The sequence below is a fragment of the Cryptomeria japonica genome, chromosome 7, assembly GCF_030272615.1.
Source record: "Cryptomeria japonica chromosome 7, Sugi_1.0, whole genome shotgun sequence".
NCBI lineage: Eukaryota > Viridiplantae > Streptophyta > Pinopsida > Cupressales > Cupressaceae > Cryptomeria > Cryptomeria japonica.
In genome coordinates this window covers 256,610,119-256,626,487 of record NC_081411.1, presented here as the reverse complement: position 1 = coordinate 256,626,487, position 16,369 = coordinate 256,610,119, and the positions used below count along the sequence as shown (strand labels likewise).

General features: G+C 35.2%; 1 protein-coding gene across 1 annotated transcript; it reads left to right on the top strand.

Annotated features, from left to right (window-relative positions):
* Positions 1–10,735: 10,735 nt before the first annotated feature.
* Positions 10,736–11,224, top strand: LOC131053216 (ethylene-responsive transcription factor ERF022-like). Its single transcript, XM_057987831.2, has one exon. It carries the CDS (start codon positions 10,736–10,738, stop codon positions 11,222–11,224), a length of 489 nt encoding a protein of 162 aa, XP_057843814.2.
* Positions 11,225–16,369: the final 5,145 nt, after the last annotated feature.

The following is a 16,369-nucleotide window of genomic DNA, read 5'->3' as shown; positions in this document are numbered from 1 at the left end:
AAACACATAATAGGAAACAAAAGAAAAACTATATTACTATGATACAAGAAATACTCCTTGATTATCAAAAGAAGAAATGCTTGAGGTATTGAGCATGGACTAGAAATTCCAACACTTCATCATCAATATCTTGCAAGTAATATGAATTCTCTCCGCTTTTTTCAAAGATGATATAAGGTCCCAACCAAAGTGGATCAAATTTTTTATGTTTTCCTTTGTCTTGGTCTTTGGCATTCCATTTAAGTACCCATTATCCTTCTTCAAATGTTCTTTCACAAGCGCTTTTATCATGTAAATCCTTAACCATCTATTACCTCTGAATGTTTCTTTCCTGAGCCTTTCTTCTACACTCATCCAACTCAACAAACGCCATCAACCCATCCCCCATGAAGTTTACTTCTTCTTAATACTCTTCTATAATAAATTTATATACTGGAAGTAATTTATTCAAATGTAAGTTTGCTTCTTTTCTATATACAAGCTCATATACAACAAATCCTGTGGAGTTCTTGACTATCACTCTATTAGCCCATACTGGTAAGGTCAAATTTGAATTCCAACCCTTTTTATTTTGACCCAACATCCTTTTAATAATCTTCAATAAATTCTTATTACTTGATTATGCTTGTCGATTTCCTTGGGGATGATATGGTTATGAATAGGATAGAATAATGCCATAATTTTCACAGAAATCAAAGAACTCCTTGGATCTGAAACACATCCCATTGTCTACTACAATATTCCGAGGTACTCTAAATCTAGTCATAATGTTTTCCAAGAGAAACTTTGTCACCACTTTCCTCGTAGCCTGTCTTGCGGGAATATCTTCAATCCACTTAGTAAAATAATGAGTAGCCACCAAAATCCATCTATGCCCACCACTATATTTGTTAGCTATTTACCCTATGATGTCAATACCCCACATCTGGAATGGTTCCTATTTATGCATTGGTCTGAGAGGAATAACTCCATTATACTTGAGCTTCCTTGAAAACTTTTGACAAGCTTCAGATTTTTTGATATAAGTATGACAATCCTTACAAACTTGGGGCCAATAATAACCGACATTAAGAATTTTATGAGTAGTGGTCTTGGCTGAGAAGTGGCCTCCACATACACCTTCATGAAAGTCTTTTAAAACAACAAGTGCTTGACACTCATCTACGCACAATAAGAGAATACCATCTCTATTTTTCCAGTATAAATCTCCATTAAGTAATACATACCTAGATGTTTGGAGCTTTGAAGTTCTTTTCTGAATATCATTTAAGCTATCAGGAAACTTCATGTATTTTAAGTAATAAACAATATTTGTATACCAAGGGCATCTCTCAATACTTATTTGTGCATCTTTCAACTCTATTTGATTTACATGTGCTACTTGAAGATTGGATTCTGCCATCAATTTTGCTAAACCCTGACCCCTTACCAACTTTGTGATTTGTATATCAATACTGAATTCTTGGATCTTGTTTATCCATCTGCATTTCCTTCCAATAGTCTCTGATTGTCTGAAGATGTCCTTAACATCAATTTTTGGTACATATGCAATAACAGTGGCACCAACCAAGTATGGTCTGAAATCCTTTACAGCTTTTATGAGAGCATAAGCTTGTTTTTCTTTTAGATCATAGTTAAACTGAGATGCTTGCAATGTTTTGCTAAAAAGTGCCACTGGTTGTTCATGACCCTCATCATTCTTTTGTAACATGATAGCAGCGATCGTATGGAATGAAGCAAATGAAAATACTTGGAAAGGTTTGGAGAAATCAGGGGACTTTAATATAGGGGCTTCTTTGATGGCCATTTTGATGTTTACAAAAGCTTCAAGGGCTTCATTAGTCCACTTTATTTCAGCACCCTTTTTCAACATTTTAGCAATAGGTTTTACAATTTCAAAGAAGTTTGACACAAACCTTCTTACAAAGTTAACTTGACCGAAAAAAGATTGAATTGCTTTAACTATTTTAGGGATTTGAATCTTATCAAAAACAACAATCCTTTCTGGATCAATTCTAACACCATCTTTTGAAACAATATAACCTAACAATTTCCCTTCAATAACTCCAAAATGACACTTTTTGGGATTTAGAGATATGCCATATTCTAATGCTCTAATTAAAAATATTTCTAGGTCATTCTTCTTTTTTAGAATAAGTGGTCATATCATCCTGGTAAACTACCAAAATGTAATCAATCAGCCCCTCAAAGGCTACATCCATAGCTCTGTGGAATGTGGCCCCTGCATTCGTAAGTTCAAAATGCATCCTAGCATAGACATAGGTGCCCCAAGGTGTAGTGAAAGCAATTTAGAACTTTTCTGCTTCTCTAACTTTGACTTGATTATACCCTAAGAATCCATCCATCATAGATAAGAATTCATTTCCAGTGACTTTCTGTAAAAGAGCCTCCATGTTAGGTACAACATAATTATCTTTTAAAGATCAAACATTCAGATTCCTAAAGTCCACACATAATCTGATATCACCATTCTTTTTTCTCACTGGGACCAAATTGGACACCCATGTTGAATGCCTTATGGGCTCAATAAAACCAACATTTCTCATTTTGATCAACTCTTCTTTCATCTTGGTGACCAAAGTAGGATTTATTGGTCTTTGCTTCTGTCTGAAAGGCTTTGCATCAAGCTTCAAGGGTATCTCATGCTGGAACAAGTCTTACCGATAGGCTTTAAGGTCATCATAAGACAAAGCAAAGACATGCCTGTACTTTCTTAGAAGATTAATCAATACTGTTATGATTTTTGGTGTGAGCCTTTTTCCAATATAAACTTCTCTTGGATTGCTTTCACTTCCCAAGTTTATTTTTTCAACATCTTCACATCCCCCTGAATTAGGTCTGAAATTAGTCATGTCTCTATCATCAAACATCCTTTCCAACTCTACCAATCCCTTTGGGATTTTATTTGTCTTCAGCTACAACACTTCCTGCTCAAGAACAGTCTCCTTACCATCTTGGTCATCCACAAGTCCAAAGAATCATTAGCCAACCTAAATAAAGTCTCAAATCATACTCTAATATACTTAGTTTGTAGAAAATAAACCTTTCATTCCTATCATACTTTTCTATCTATCTATCTCCTTATTTTTACAAGAAATGACTCATTACATTTATGTTAGCCAAAGGATTCAAGTGAAAGGACACACCCTTTCATCTTGTTAAACTGAACTTAACTATGACCTAATACCTAACTACCTAACTACCAAACATAAAAAAAAATTACAAACTAAGAGACTAATCTTGGTCGCCCAATAATGTGTTACATTTTCCAATATGGTCCAAATAATTACTATCGTGGTGAGTGCTTCTATTGAACACAGTATCTCTGACAACAAGTTCCATGGTAACCATTTTCTCCATCCGCTCACCGGTCTCTTTCATATCCAAGATATCTTCCTAGGCAACATTAAGGGATGCGTTGAGTAAATTCTGGCATTCTCCAAAATCCTGATACCTTTATCCTTTATTTTCTCTTCCTCATCCATAATATCTGGTATACCATATCTGACAATGTCCTTATAATCAGTAAATTCCTTCTTAATGTCCAGACCGTATGCCTTATGCTTATTCAATATTCTCTGGATTTTCTCAACAATTTTCTCTTTGGAATTCTTCTCTTTTGACAATGCCTTTAGCCTCATCAAAAAAAATTTGTGAGAAGACAAATTATATTGAGTCTTCTAACAATTTGTCCAGAATTCTTTCAGGACTTCCAACAAATGTTCAAACTTGTTGGTCAACAAAACACAGGCAACATCCACTCTAGCAGTCCTAATTTGTCTTCTCAACATTATATTTTCTTTCATTTGATCCTCATATTTCTTTTTTCATTGTACACCGGTATCAGTTATTTATGGTACTTCATGATCATGACTTCTTAATAGATTTGCATACAAATTCTTGTATTTCTGACCCTCCTTCAACATGCACTACATTTGGGCTTTATTTAGCTTTGCAATGTCAATCCCTAAGTCTGTAGTGACAATTGGATTAACCTCCCCTGCTTTCAACCTCATCATATGCCCAAATGCTTTGTCTATATCTATAATCTTGGGTGTTTTATTTGGGGGGTACAAGGCCCAAAGTAACATTTCTTCTTCATTTGGATAATATCATGATCCAATAAAAATGTCATCAACTCCCTGAATGTCTAATTTAACATCCTTTTTATTTGAATGCAGCAGACTGTCAAAAATAAAAGAAGCACTTAAATCCCATTTTGGGAACAAAATAATGCCTGCCTCACTGAGAAGTTGTCTTCCTCTCTGTGGTGTCATTGTAGGCACCTCTGCATCAATATCTTCCTTCAATTTTTTCAGCATCTCTGCTTCATTCTCAGTGGTGACATTTGGGATGCTCTGCCTCAATGGTTTCCCTTTGTAGTGGTACAAAAAGGACTTAAACTCCTTGGAGTGTACAAAACCTTCATCTGCAACAAACGTTGCATGCTCCTCCATCCTCACATTTGTGTTGGCATTGAGTCTCACAACTTCTTTCTCATGACTCTCTACCACTTCCTCTAATTTAGGTGCTCAGAGCATTGATACAACCCTATTTTCATCAGACTCACTCCCAGAGTCTCCCTCCTCTCTTAATTCCTCGAGCTTCTATCTTTGTTCCTCTATGTTTTGCTTCAGTTCCTCTAAGACTGCATCTGCCTCATCCCACTCCTTGTTCCTAAATAAATCCTCAGCCTCCATGGGTATGTGTAAATACTCACCCAGGTTCTGGCTCTTCCTGCAGTGGTTAATATATCCTTCTGGGTCATAATTCTTCCAAGCCTGGTGTCCATATAGGTTATAATCCTCTACTAGCTTCTTCTTAATCATCTCATATGCCTTGGTAGACACAATGGTGAAATCTCCAAAATGTAAAGTTCCAGGAAGAAACACCTGCTTGTGTGCAGCACTTAAATGCTTTGTATTTGACATGCTAAGCTCCCTAACAATCTCAAGGTATGCAGTTCTTTCAAGCACTAATGTAGGAAGCATGAATGGAACACCTTCAAACCCATAGACTCTGAGAAAGGTGAAGTTCTGGCATACAAACCAGTCACCCCAATTGTGATTTACCCAAGTGTCTCCAAAAGACTGGGGTCTCAAAAATATTTAAATCTCTTGCGAGATAGACCCCTCACATTCTATCCCAAACAATTTGTACAAGGGCTTGACGAAGTATTCTTCAAATAACACATAATGTGATTTGTTGAACCTTGAATCCCAGAAGGATACCTATAGTTGGACTGGTTTCTCCTGTCCATCCTTGTCTCTGGGGGCTACCCTTAACTCTTTGGGCCATAGAACCCGCATCTGACCATAAATCAAGACTATATGCATTAGCAATGAATACAACTTAAAAGTGGGGTTAGGCTTCGTTTGCATACTCCAAAACCCTACATGCAGCTTCTCTGCCAAGTAGGTTGCATAATCAAATGAACTCGGCTCATACATTTGAATATCTGTAGCCAACACCAATGGACCTATTCTTGTAACATCAGGAACTTCTTCCCCGCAGACTTGACCACATGCCCAATATGTGTACTACAAGTATTGCCTTAATAGGGTAATCTCGAAAGGGGGACCATCCTGCTCCATGAGTCATCCCTTCTCTTTCTTGTTAATCGCCAACTTCCATACTGTGTGGGCAGTGTCCATTCGGGTTTATTATCCTTCTAAGTCTACAAAAGATAGGGGCATGCAAGGCTCATATGTCATGCCAAACACCTCCTGAATAGACCCGACATATATCGGGATGAATGGATCCCCATTTTGCAATTGGATGTATCCTTTCTCTTTTTTATACTTTCTTGTGAGCAATTCCAACAACCTGAGATTGTAAAACACATTTGGTACCACCAGTCTGCCTAAATTTGTCATCCAAGGGTTTGACAATGGCATCTCCTTGTTCCTCCTGAGGTAGTGATACAAAAATAGGTCATGGCCCCTTACAGTTGTCCATACATCGCCAACCCCTTTGTATTTATCTTCTAGCTAATCCTTGGGCGGTAAATTTGATTTAGACCTCCTTGACTTCACACCAGATGACTCCATCTAGTCAATCATATCCTGGTTCAATTTCCACTTCTGTATACCATCCACAAACTTCACTTTTTTTGACTTAGTTGATTGTGTATCTGATATCTCTATGACCTTTCTCTTTCCTTGTGAACCAGATGCCTCCATGATTATGTACTTGAATTCTTAATTACCCTTGCTTCTTGTCTAAACCTTTAATGTTAATGGCTGAAGAGATTGTGAAAATTCCTACCACAAGAACTCTTTCTTTATATAGAATATGCAATGACTATGGTCTATAACGATAAAAAACTTATCAATTTTGCTTCGTGTGGATCAAATATTCCTGATCACAAGCATTAAATAATGGTTGTTGTATCAGATATTCTAATGGCTAATCAGCATAACCCCATCTGATAATTCAATTATTTGGCGCCATGTGTTCCTTCAATTACCTTTTTGTCTTTCTGATCGGTGTAGGTCAGTCCAATCAATCCATCTGATCTCACTCTAGCCCTATCACTTTTTCCATCAAGGCTTGACTTATCCCTATGGATCCACCTTACACTTTTATTAGTTAGCATTTCTTTATGTTACATCAAGGTATGTCTCTCTGATGAAACCTCCTTCTGCTTATTTCTCCAGTCGCTCCATCGGCCTTTCAGAATGAAATTACTTTAAAATTCATCTGGTGGACCCATGACATCTAATTTTTTCTTTGATTGGCATAACTTTCACCGATTACTTCATTGAGCATCGGAGTAGAGTATTTCCTTTACCTTCGATAGTTATAGTCTCCCCAATAGGTCCATCCTCTGTGGCATTCTTCCCATCGGGCATCGAAACAACTCTTAGGATATTTCTCTAGAAGAGGAAGCTATCCCAATGAGGCTTTTGCACCTTACTCTCTTTATCGGGCCACTTTGGTCTATCGATGTAGTTTCTCCCGATGTAGTCAACTTCACTTATGTCAAGCTCATCCCCCCCGATAATGCATTCTATCCTGATGAGTCCTACTTCTTTTCTCGCTTGGTATCACTTTATCGAAGAGAGTCTCTCCGATAAGACCGCCTTCTCCACTTGGTCCATCGGGTATCGAGCTAACATAGATTTGGACCTCCCGATAACCTGATGTGCCACTACAAATAGACCACCTTGTCTGTTATCAACAAGAGTTCCACCGATAACCTCATCGGGCATTGGGATGAAATTTTTTCCTCGTTGCCGATAGTGTGTGTTACTCCAATGGCTCGGACTTCATCGCCGTAACCTACCCTGATGGATTTCCTCTTTGTCGCACCTTTTCCCACTGCTCACTCTTTAAGAAATACCATTGGCATAAGTCACTCTGATTAACATACTCCTTCCTCCTTAAGCGATCTCATTAGGATAGCTTATGTCGATAACCAAAATTTTACAATTTTTGCAAAAGAAGGCCCTCTTTATGGATGCAGATTTTGACAATCATATTGAAAGGTTTTCTCCCACACCATTTACTTCTTTGAACATGCTCACAACCCTGCTCTATGCTAATTTTCCAAAAATGCTTTTGCAATGAGACCAATTGTGAAGATGTGGATTACCAAAATGCTATTCCACTCAACACTTCCCTTAAATATGCCCAAGTGATTCCTTTTTATGAAGACACTATAATCATGTCACCCGCACATACAATCCATCAATAAATGCTCCTATGATGGAATTATAAACAAAAGCATCCATATATAGCACACAAATATTTTGTAAAAATGTGCTAACAAATCCTTCTGTATTATTTTAATCTTCTAAGGGTCTTTACCATGTGGATCCTCTTTTTTTCTATTTGTTTATTCTTATGTGGAAAGGCTTTGGTAGATTTATTAAGTCTTAGGTATCTCATGGTTTGATTTAGGGTTGGGGTTGGGCCCTTGGGGTCATGGGTTGTCCATACTTTCTCATCTATAGTTTTTGGATGATACTACTCTTATGGGGTTAACTCATCTTTCGGTAGCTAAATCTTTCAAATGGACTTTAGATATTCATTTGGCTAGCCCTTGCTACCAAATTATATTGGTGTTGTTGTACTTGTCAGGACTAGAGGGGGGCTCACATTCTCCTTCATAAGTATCTTAAATGAGTCAAAATTATGGATGTTCTTTGTTATTGTTTATAAGGAAGTGAATCTTTTATTTGGCATACTCTAAAAAATTGGGGCTCATTTAGTTAAGAAAGGTTTATTCTAGATATGTAATAAGGGCTCTGAAGCTCTCTTTTGGTTGGACTTTTGTGATGGCAATCCTCCTATCCTTTCAATGTATTTGTACCTCCAATCTCTTTGTGATACTTTTTCTACTTTAGTTTGCGATAAGGTTGAGCATTATAAGTTTGTTCAAAATTTAGAGTTGGTTGAAGGTTATGTTTGGAAGGACCCTAGTGAATCGCCACTTGCTAGATCTAAGGGAGCTCGTAAGGAGCTGGCCCAGATTATTGCCTCATAGGAGTGTAACTCTGTGTTGGGGAATGATGTTTTAACTTGGAGTAGATATTCCTCTAGTAAGTACTCTTTTAGAGCTTGTTGCTTGGAACTTATTCGGTAGTTTTTTGGAGGGGTTGAAGTTCCTCGATGGAAACATGTGTGGATTAGATCTTCTTCATTTACATGTAATTTTTTAATGTGGTTGGTTTTCCAAAATCATTGTCTTACTTGGAATAATTGGTGCAAACAGGGTTTCTAAGGTCCCTCTATGTGAGTTCTATGTTGCAATAGTGAGGCTCGCTGGCATGTTTCCTCTCTTGCTGAATTTTGTAACCACCTAGGTAATCCTCTTGTTAAGTCTTCTTTTCTCTAGGTTTCTTGGGCTACTGGATCCTCTTTCATTATTTGATGTATTTGGCTAGAAAGGAATTGTTGAATTTTTCAGGATGCTAGGATGGCTATTCAACACTTGCGGGGGAGAATTATTCATTCTCTTCGTGAGAATATCTTAGCTTAGTGTGACTTTTATGGTGCTGTGGATATGGGGGATATTGATATATGTAATCGATTTAATTTTTCTCTTCAGGGTGGTCTTCCATCTCTTGGGAGGTAGCATGCTTGGCAGACCATGAGAAACAGATGTCATTGTCCTTTGCGCAAGATTAAAAAGGACGGTTGCTCGTCCTCTCCCCATCAAGGAGTTTTGAAACTTAACATTGATGGTTCATCTCAAGGGAATCCTAGCCATGTTGGTATTGGTGGGGTTGGTCGTGATAGTCCGGAGATATCTAGTTTATTTTCTCAATTTATGTGTCTTCATATATATATTTTAATGGATTATCTTTTCATTTTGCATGTGGTGGAGCATACTTGTGTTCTTGGATGGAAATGGATTATTTGTGAATCCTATTCTCAAGGGGTGGTGACTTTTCTAAATGAGCGATGGTTAGATGAGGTTAGCTGCCACTTGGCTATGGTGATTAGGCAAATTATTTGGTTGTGTATCTCTTTGGAATCTGTTATTTTTAGTCAGATTCCTAGGTAGTGCAATAGAGTTGATTATTGTTTGGCCAAATAGGCTTCTGATCATGGGTAGAGTTGCAATATAGTGGATAGGGGGAAACTATCTCCAAATATGTCTGAATTGTTCGACCACTTAGTGGATATTTATAGAGTTGTGTGATTTTTCCTCTGTTGGACATATGAGCCTTCTTGATTTGTACCTCTTTCTTTGATCTAATAAATTTTAACCCCTCTTTTAGTTATTTAAAAAAATAATAATTCACCTAGTATAACTCACATAGAGAATCAAATGTTGTAAAATAAAAACATTTTAATTCCAAAATTTTGATATTATGGTAATTTAATATTACATTATGATAATCCTTAAAGTTAAGTTTATTTTTTAAAATTCATCATATACCATAATTCATAAATGTTTACATTACCTTAATTCATACATTTATCTTATTGTTCAAAATTGTGTATGGATTTTGTTTTCTCTCTTATAAATTTGACTATAAAAAATAGAGAAATGTACATAAATCTATATTTAAAAAAGATTTTAAAATCTCAAAATCACTTAAGAATAATAATCAACTTTTACATAAACTCATTTAAAATATTTTTTATTAGGAAATAAATATTTGTATACTTGATATATTATGATGTTAATGGTTTCTCATTTTACTATATAAAATAAGCATGCATAACGCTAATTTAGAAAAAAAATTGAGAATAATATATATTTAATTTACAAACCAAATAATTATCAAAATATAACTATATATTTAATTTTTTTAAATAGCCTTATTTAATTTAATGTTTTTAAAGATTTATTTCCCAAAATGATACACTTGTCAAAGCATAATTCATCAACTTTTCTCGAAATCTCTCAATGGATAGACCGAAACTAGGCCAAATGAATGGGTTGTGGGGGAGTAAGGAGAAGACTCTGCAATTGTTCAGTCCCGCCATGCTCACTACGACTCGTCTTCTGGAATTGCATTCCGTTGGATGTATAAGGCCTGAAGATTTATAAGGCCCAACGAACCCTTTTTGAGATTCGATCCCAATCTTAGATTAATGAAAGCATGTAACCAAAATTAAATATCCGAGTAACACAGCAACGTTTCTTTATTGTTTCTGCAATTTCCAATATCGCCTTATATTTATGGTGTTTAAGGAACCTTATTGCCTGGAGGCTTCCTTACATTGTTGCAGCATAAGGTAGAAATTGATTTGTATGGATTCGGGAAAGTTGAAGAAAGGATTTGAGAGCAGGGAGTTGAAGTGCAAAGGGGTGCGTCGTAAGCGTTGCGGGAAATGGGTGTCCGAAATTCGAGATTCAAAGAAGAAGAGAAAAATATGGCTCGGGACATATGATAATCAACACACGGCCGCTCGAGCTTACGATGCCGCTTCCGTTTATTTGAAGAGCCGTCCTGACGCTGCAAAATGCGACATCAAGGCCGCTGCTACGCTGGCTGTGGACTCGCTGCCCCGCCCTTCTTCAGCTGATTCTCAAGACATGAAGGCTACGAACGCGTTCGACCCGCACACGATACTACCATATGCCGGAGGGAGTAATGGTCAATTTGATCCCATGGACAATTTTCGTGTGCAGTCATTAGGTCAAGCTGATCCCATGGAGGATTTTCGTGTGCAGCCATTAGGTCAAGCTGATCCCATGGAGGATTTTCGTGTGCACCAATTAGGTCAAGCTGATTCTTAAGACATGAAGGCTAAGAACGCGTTCGACCCGCACACGATACTACCATATGCCGGAGGGAGTAATGGTCAAGTTGATCCCATGGATGATTTTTGTGTGCAGCCATTAGGTCAAGCTGATCCCATGGAGGATTTTTGTGTGCAGCCATTAGGTCAAGCTGATCCCATGGAGGATTTTCGAGTGGAGTCGCCCTATATGGAGTACCATATGTCGGAGGGACTAATGATCCCGCTTTCTCTCCCTACGGACCAATTTGTGGACGAATATCATCCTCTGTCCCCACTTTGGAACTTCTGAGCTCTGATAAAGCATATCTGATGTTATATTTTTGTCTACTATCTTTAATATAAATAAATGCAATCCCAATCTGATGGTGTGCATAATGCCGGAGTTATGCTAATTGCATACTGCCCTTGTTTGGTTTGAAGGGAGCTCTACAGTATTCCCTTTGCTTTCAACAATGGTGATCAAAGTTGGGTTTATAAATAGATTTTAGTAAAAATAAATCTTACCAGAGCATCCATCTAACTGCCTACCATTTAACTGATAATAGATAATTTAAAACAAAGCCTTTGTTATTTTTGGTGCAGTACTCCCTCTCTCCGTACAATGGTTGTTATATTTGTTTTCGATACTTATCATATGTTCTCACCTCCACGGTATGTGTCTGATATTTAACATAGGAATATTAGGATATTGAGATCTGATTATTTCTTAGTTCAGTCATTGTCTTGATGATGTATAGCAGACTTCTCAATGGTTCTGATCAAGATCTTAAAAGTCCAGAAGTGTATGATGCGAGCAAGAAAGTCTATATTTGGTGCCATCACTGCCAATCTCTTGATATAGCTGCTACCTAACAAGAGTTACATGGACGTAAATGATGCCCTACAAAATTATAAGACGCGCACAAGCACAACTATATGAAAATGAGAATCAATATTTAATTAAAAAAAAAAGGTATTATGGTTTTCTAGTTCAGATCATATAAATATTTTTCTAATTGTATTTTTTGAGAAAATAGTTATATATCTTTATAATTATATTTGAATATCTGCTTATTTTTTTGATATTTTATTTTTTCTATCTTATATATGAATTTGTTATTTTTTCCTTAATGATTGTCTATTTAGATCTCTACATATATAGTTGAAATTGTATTATTATTATATAATATAATTATGTTTTTTTTATTTACAGCATCCATGCCACTATATTTATATGCGTATTTCTCTACATAAATTTTACGAGATTAAATTTAGAATGTTGTACCTTTATCTATTTGCTCAACTCATATCTTAAACAATATTCACCCATTCCATGCACCTTTCCTCAACCATAGTTTCTCTTATTGATTTATTTGAATACACATACTTTATGACCATATGTAGCATATGTATATGTATAGATGACAAAGTATCCATTTCATTGTGTTTCTATATTTATTTCAACATATACATCTATGGCACTAATAAAAATATATCTTTATTAATTTCTTTTGATACACATGTCATTAACCACCCAATTTTCATTAACTCATTATTATTGAATTGCTTTTTAACCAATTATATCTATGAATTTTTTCTTGAATACAATCTAATATAAATTAAAATTGTTCTCACTTTGAGTTTAATTAGGAGATTTTTTGAGTTAGGGTTAAATTATGGTTATAGTTCAAACATGGTTAGGGTAAGGATTTAATTAGTGTAAGGGTTAGGTAAAGTTAAAAATTGGAGTTAAGGTTAAAAGGATCAATTAGACTTATATGTAAAAAAATTTATTTAGTGCTAGGGTTAAAGAGGTTTGGAATACAATTCATTTAAGTTATAATTGGAATTGGAATTAGAGACATGACTTTTATTACAAATCTAAATAGTACTAGCCACTATTGTTACATATTTGAATGCACATATTTATTTTTAATTTAAAATAGAAATATTATTCAATTATTGTTGTTTGTAACTAGGTCTTTATATGGGTTTGGATTGCCTTAAGGCAACATCCGAACCCATTTAGGATTGGGCCCTATCCTAAAGGGTAACGTGACCCAAGTCTAAGCCCAACCCTATACTTCACGCCATCCTAAATACCCATGCCACAATAATTATATTGGCGCCAAAAAGGAAGGAGGCCGACTTGAATTAATAAAGGCTAAAAACAAATATAAATAAAGATATCTTGCAAATACAATTCATTCAAGTCAAGCGAATTAGCACTACATAAAAGGTGCAAATTTACAAGGAGGGTGTGAACTTGTCTAGACTTGTGCGAAATTGTTCAAGAGCACATAGGCTGTTTTGGTGCAGACTTGAAGAACTTAGAAGTGCAGATCTGTCATACAAAAGGGATCAGATCTGACAAGGAAGCTAAGTATTGTACTTATGATTTTAAGGGAGAATATATACTCTGACCTGTGGGTCTTTAATGCTGGGTTTTTCCTCCTTGGAGGTTTTCCCAGGGTATGTGTGTTTGTCACTTGTTTACTTCCTTCATTTCCGAGTTTACTAAATTATGATTTACTAAAATGTTACAAATCTGATTAACAAACTAGGGCATAATTAAAGGACATAAAACTGATTACTGATGTAGGGCACAAAAATTACATTTATGACCTTAATTTTATGATTAAAATAATTATGAAGTTTGTAGAAGAGTCAGACCTACCATATATATGAATGTTTAAACTATCTAAATCCTAAATCATTAATTTTCCACACTTTTATGGGCTTCTTCGCTCTACCTAGGATACAAAGCTTAAAAGACTTCATCCAATTGTTCATGAACATCTTGACAAATTGGAAGATATAATGATATTGGCTCTAAGGATGGTTGTAACCATCACACACAAAAATGCTATTCAATGGATGAGAATTTAACAGTTTAGCTTAGTTTGAGACATATCTCCGGTTTAATGAATGTGATTGTTAGTCTAAATTCCAAACTTTTGTAACTGATAGAGAATATTTTAAATTACCTGAAATTAAACTTCATCAGACAATGAATGGGAAGACCTATCAAATGCAAGGTCATCAAGAAAGTTTAATTTTAAACATTTATGGTGCTAGGAACTTGAGACATTTAATTCTTTAGCATGAAAGTTTATGACTGATGTTGAATTGCATTGGATTGCATGGGGATATAAAGTGTGAAATGATAGCTAAAGTTTAGGAAGGGGGAGATAAAATGCAACCAAGGTGCCTTTGTAGTTCTTACACAGGGGACCTAACTTGACACGTGGCCAAGGGATATGTACCACTTTGGGAGGCAAGTAACCATGTATTTAGAGTGATATGTAGGAAGCTGAAATAGAGGTTCATGACTTCAAAACAAATAGAATATGTTAGGGTGCTTGCATTCAAAAGTAAAGATTCAGATGGAAAATCGGGGATAATATGAAGCATAGAGATCCAAAGGGAACAATAAGGGGAATTAAAAATGGTTAAATTTTTTAAAATCTATAAAGCTATTATGAAACTAGAAGAGATATCCATCACTTCTATATAGATTCTCTTGTTTATATATTTCCTTTTGTGCCTAATGATTAACAACCAAATTTATGATCTAGGTCTATGACTAATATATAGTGTCTTACTAGTCCTCAACAAACAATTGAAACTAACTTTAAAACTTATGCTAATCTGATTTGAACAAATAATTTTATTTGAATGCTCAAATTCATGTAACGAATTAAGAGAATTGTTATTGAAATTTGAATCATGTTTACATAAAAAAGAGAAAACTCTATTAACTTATTAATACATCTTTCCAAATTGATTTTCCTCTCAATAATCATCTAAAGAACACTCCAAAATACTCAAGCAATATCATTTAGAATAGAAAATTTAATGGATTCAAACTCCAATATTATTCAAGAAAACATACAGAAATTATCCTAGAAATTGTGAGCAACTTTGGGGCATATTGGCTTCACAATTTAACTTTCCAATCGGATATGTGTCTAATCATAGACCTAAAACAATAGTTTATTTGTAAGAGCAAATGGCTTCCCAAAAAAATTCCTTCAAACTCTCCAAAATTCACCTTAAACCTAAAACTTCAAAACGAAATTGAACATGCTTCTTTTTTCTTTCACCAAATTGAATTTCATTTCATTCCCCATATATTAGAAACCAAGAAGAATCATATCCATCTTTCCTTGATTTATAATTTGAATTTCAATTCCTCCATCGTAAACCAAGATGTAACCGTTTCCAAATAACCATCTGTAATAAAATGATCAATCTATATCACTAGTAAAGATCCCACTAATTTAATGAAATATTTATTACATTACATTCACTTTAAGCTGAAAGACATTAGATAGCATTGTTCCAAAATGATCAGGCTATGTTAGATAGGGTTGAGAGGCACTACCTACATTTATCTCCATATGATTAGCTCTTGACATGAAATTATGTAGGGTTCTTCCATTATGTAGGGCCATGATGTAGGAGCATCTAGTGGTTAAGGGCAATCTTGTATCACCTTAAAAATAATGTATTTTCCTTTTATTTAATAGTTTTCTTTATTTTTTTTACATGCTAATTTGAATAAGTTGACTTATTTGAGTTTGTATCAACATGGGAAATAGCCCGAAGAAGTAAAATTGATAAATAAAATAATTGGTGAAATAATTCTCCCAATTTCTTGCATCATCTGGAAGATATTAAAGTTTTCATTTGAAGAAATCACTCTAATGAAGTTTCAAACTCAAAATTGAGAACCTTAGAATCCTTGAAAAAGTTCTATGATTGGCCAAATACATCATCATATGTATTTGGTATTGTATATATCTTCAAAAGCTTTCCAATAATATATTATAATAGAAAATTGGACACGTAAGTCAGAAGTTATGACTTTTAAAAGATGTGCCGCTAGAACTCAAGTTCCAATGAAAAATATACCTAGGTGGGAAAATGAAGCATTTGACCATTGGGGACCAAAAAGAAGGAAAGTTAAAATTTCTAGACCATTCTAGGGTGGCTATTGATGGTAAAGAAAGAGGTTAACTAAGGTTTACAAGGGGATACAACCATCAGAAGAAATTGTGTCTCTAGATTGTAGGGTATTCTTAGAGATGAGTACCTTCATTTAGATGATAGAAGGAAGGTGATTCTTTCTTGTATTTTATGTTTATTTCTTTGTTGT